The sequence below is a fragment of the Otolemur garnettii genome, unplaced genomic scaffold, assembly GCF_000181295.1.
Source record: "Otolemur garnettii isolate 467f Iridium unplaced genomic scaffold, OtoGar3 scaffold00001, whole genome shotgun sequence".
NCBI lineage: Eukaryota > Metazoa > Chordata > Mammalia > Primates > Galagidae > Otolemur > Otolemur garnettii.
The window spans coordinates 30440026-30444309 of NW_003852396.1; the positions used below are offsets into that span (position 1 = coordinate 30440026).

Here is a 4284-nt window from a genome sequence, read left to right on the forward strand (position 1 = left end):
CCACAACGCCCGGCTATTTTTTGGTTGCAGCCGTCATTGTTGTTTGGCGGGTCCGGGCTGGGGATTCGAACCCGCCACCTTAGGTGTACGTGGCTGACGCCTTAGCTGGTTGAGCTATAGGCGCCGAGCCCCAAGACTTGATCTATAAACGAAACACAGTGACAAGAATGTCTGGCCACAGCGGTAGCTTGTCAATTATCATGATGAGCAACGATGAATTTCATTTGTATTTTTTGGGCAGAGGACATGTGGAGCCAGAGTGAATGTCACCAGTAATTAGCAGATTTAAGATCTGATGAGTACTAGGGCCCTCATATGCCTCATGCTTATTTAGTGTATCATGAACATTTAGTGTCTGTCCATCCCTTTCCATGTATGCTCTACTTACTTCATTTGTTCAACACATCATGCAGGCAACCAGCTTATTTACACATAATGTATAAGTTTCATCCATTCCACTGGTTTTCTTTTCTTCTACAGCAGAGTCAAGTATTCTCAAACAATTTAGCAAATACATTTTACAAGAATCCCCAGCCTCTCTAGTCAGCTCAGTAGGCTAGACTGGTGGCTCTTTCTTCAGCTGTCCTCCCCTCATTTAGCTCTGGCTTAGTTAGCAAACTCCCAAGCCACCAGTATACTAAGTCTACTACTCTACCCTGTACCAAGCTCATCAATGATTCAGAAAGGAAACTGGGCCCAGAAACTTCAGGGAAAGAAAACAAGAGCAGCCCAAGAGAAAAAGTTTCTTATCCTATTATTTACTAAATACTTATTGACCAGTGCTGTGTGGAGATGAAACCAATGTTATTCCTGCCTATGGAGGAAGAAAAGTCTTATAAACACATGAAGCAAAACTCATTTATTCATGCAATAAATTTTTGCTGATGCTCTGTTGTGAGTGAAGCCCTGAGAATATAAGGATAAGTTAAATATGGTTCCAGCCATCCATTCAACACACATTTACTAACATGTGCCCTACCCTCACAAGGTACTCTCCTACCATACATACAAATTCATGCTTGTCTCCAGGCCTCTGCACATTTGCACTTTTATTTATTTATGTTTTGAGATGGAATCATACTATGTTGCCCAAGCTGGTCTTGACCTGGGCTCAAAAGGTCCTCCCACCTTGGCCTCTTGAATAGCTAAAACTATAGGCATGGACCGCCACACCCCAGGCTACTCATTTACTTTTCCTAAAGCACTTTCCCCTTCTCACATTGCCGCTTGCCCTGGGCCCCCACTCCTCCTTCAGGTCCCAGCTTAGGCATGCTTTCTTTGAGATGCCTTCCTAGGGCCCAAATCTGAGTGAGGATCCTTTCCTAAATACTCTCGTAACAGTCCCTCTGTTCCCCTGCCCAGTCTTAGCATTTACCACATTGTATTGTACCTACTTACTTACTCGCCTGTGTCCGTCACTAGATCATAAACCCTGGGAGGACAGGGACTATGTCTTACCACAGGATCCTACTGGCATAGGGTAGGAGCTTAACAAATATTTGTTTAATTTGTTCTGGGCACCAGGGACAAAGAGACAAATTAGATATGGTCCTTGCCCTAGAGGAGCTTCAGATTGGGGGGATGATTAGGGTAGAGACAGGCCCATGGAGAAAGCCTGCAGCACTCACAATGATGGCATTGCAGAGATAGGAACAGAGAGCTGTGAGAACACAGAACAGGGAGCAACTCACTCCACCTGGTTAAGGAAGGCTTCGTGAAGGAGGCAATATGTGACTTGGGCCACAAAGGTAAGCTGGACTTCCAAAGGTTGAGGAAGAGCACTCTAGGTGGAGGGGACTATGAGTAAAAAAGCATATAATTTTATCCAGGGAAAGGAAATAGGTTCAATGTGGCAGGATCCAGCCACAAGGGGGGTCCAGCTCCCAAGACCCCCTACCAGCAGGTCTGCTACTGGACCTCACTGAGACATGGGCACCCTGAGCAGGCTGATAATTTGGAACCCCTTCAGATCAATACTCTTTAAATACTTGCCCAATATTTATTTTGTGGAGGGCGAGGAGAAACCGATTTAAATCATCCCCTCCAATAAACAGCCTCTCCCAATGTTGCTCAGTTGCTGAATGTCTGCTGACTAACCATCAGTGCAGATCACACCAGCAATAAGCCTGCTTCAGTAAAGAGGCTTGTTTATTCTTATATGAGATCTCTTTGACCTGAGTAGATTAAATGTTTACATTTCACTGACTTCACCCTGTAATGTCTTAGCTCCTTCATAGGATCCCTCCCCATTCCCCCACCATAATTTAACTCTGATGTAGGAGGAGGACAGTTCCACCCTATCCTCTCCTGTCCCCCTGCAACCTTACTTCAGGCTTCCTATGGTTTGAGTGCAAGGAAGTGTGGATCGAGGGCCTGCGCAGTTACCTCCTGGACTGGTGGAACTTCCTAGATGTGGTCATCCTGTCCCTGTACCTGGCAGCTTTTGCATTGCGCCTCCTCCTGGCTGGGCTTGCTCACATGCACTGCCAGGATATGCCTGATGGAGCTGCCTGCCATTATTTCACCACAGCTGGTGAGTGTCCCCCTGACTTGGTCTTGAACTCCCCAGTTTCTCTTTATTCTTGCCTTTCGGCTCTCAGCTGCAGCCCCCATTCCACCCTGCTCAGAGAGAAGCGAGTGGCGCACGGAGGATCCCCAGTTCTTGGCAGAGGTGCTCTTTGCTGTCACCAGCATGCTCAGCTTCACCCGCCTGGCCTACATTCTGCCAGCCCACGAGTCACTGGGCACGCTGCAGATTTCCATTGGCAAGATGATCGACGACATGATCCGGTGTGTACTGTCCCATTCAGAGCACACTCCTTCTGATAGACTCCACTCAGCCTCCTTCTGAAACTCCCAGCACTGCTATAACTAGGGGTTCTTAACCTGCACTCTTCCAGAGCCATAGGCTCAGAGACCTCTGAACCCCTGAAACTATAGGCAAAAGTTGGAGTGTAAATATACATTTATTTCCCTGCAGAGAAGGTCTACAACTTTCACCTAACGAGATGAAAGAAGCCCACGACCCCAGAAAAAATGACGAACCACACTCATAGCAGAAAGAGCCTTTGGTTGAGTGTTCTGGTCCCAGTTCTGTCACTATCTCCATGATATCTCTCTGGGCCTCATTTTTCCCACCTTTGAGGAAAGCCAAGGCACTGGAATCTGGGGTTCCTTTGGTTCCTTCCCGCTCTGCAACTGCTCTACAACATTATCTGGTCTTCTGAGTACTTATCACCTAACCATGTTCAGCCAAACCTGGCCCTTCCCTAAGAATCCCCTGCCTGAAGTAGAATCAGAGTGGATGCCCTTGGTGGGAAAAGCCCTAGTTATGTTTTTTAACAATTTCAGCCCAGTTAAGCTTGAGAAAGACCCTCCCACCCCACCCTGGCATTCTTCTAGCCCTCTCTGCCGCAGGGTAATTCTTTCTCACATTCGGCTTTAACTCTTCCAGTGATAACTCCAGTCCCATAGGATTCTTTGACTCCAGCCATCCTTGTGCCATTCCCACATGTCTCAGCATCTCAGTCCCTCCCTGTAGACTGGTCCATCCCCAGCTTTGACCCATTATTCCTAAAGGAGAGTATCTGCTTGTTGCTACTTTAAATCCCTTCTCATTTCCCACTCCCCAATTTTCCTTTTTTTTTTTTTTTTGAGTCACAATCTCATTTTGTCGTCCTTGGTTGAGTGCCATGTCGACATAGTTCACAGCAAATTCTTGGGCTTAAGCAATTCTCTTGCCTCAGCCTCCCAAGTTGCTGTGGGAGGTACCTGCCACAATGCCCTCCTATTTTTAGGGATGAGGTCTCATTCTGGCTCAGGCTGGTCTTGAAATCATGAGCACAGGCAATCCACCCACCTTGGCCTCCCTGAGTGCTAGGATTACAGGCGTGAGCCACCGTGCCCGGCCCCCTATTCTTAATTATAACCAAATTGAATACTTGTCAAGTAGAGAACTAGGAAAGCCCATCACCCTGATCCCTCTTCCCAAAGCCTGACCTCTCCCAGTGTAGTGACCTACACTGACCCTTCCACATCCCACTCTCTCCAGGTTCATGTTCATCCTCATGATCATCCTGACTGCCTTCCTCTGTGGCCTCAACAACATCTACGTGCCCTACCAGGAGACAGAGCGGCTGGGCAAGTATGCTGGGGCAGAGACAGAATGGGCAGGTGGAGAGTCTGGGACTTGCATCTTGGGGTCACAATGGTCTCCTCTTCCTTTCTTCCTCCCTCCATCATTTATTCATTCAATTGATTTTCTTTTTTTTTTTTTTTTTTTTT

The 4284-nt window shown here is 47.2% G+C and overlaps 1 protein-coding gene across 1 annotated transcript in view; it reads left to right on the forward strand.

Moving 5' to 3' along the window:
- Positions 1-4284, forward strand: part of LOC100952222 (short transient receptor potential channel 2-like) — a 52604-nt gene that overhangs the window by 37553 nt on the left and 10767 nt on the right. The window contains exons 13-15 of the mRNA XM_023514071.1: positions 2333-2533; positions 2628-2790; positions 4052-4144. Coding sequence (XP_023369839.1) covers positions 2333-2533; positions 2628-2790; positions 4052-4144 — 457 coding nt within the window. The remainder of the gene's footprint in view (positions 1-2332; positions 2534-2627; positions 2791-4051; positions 4145-4284) is intronic.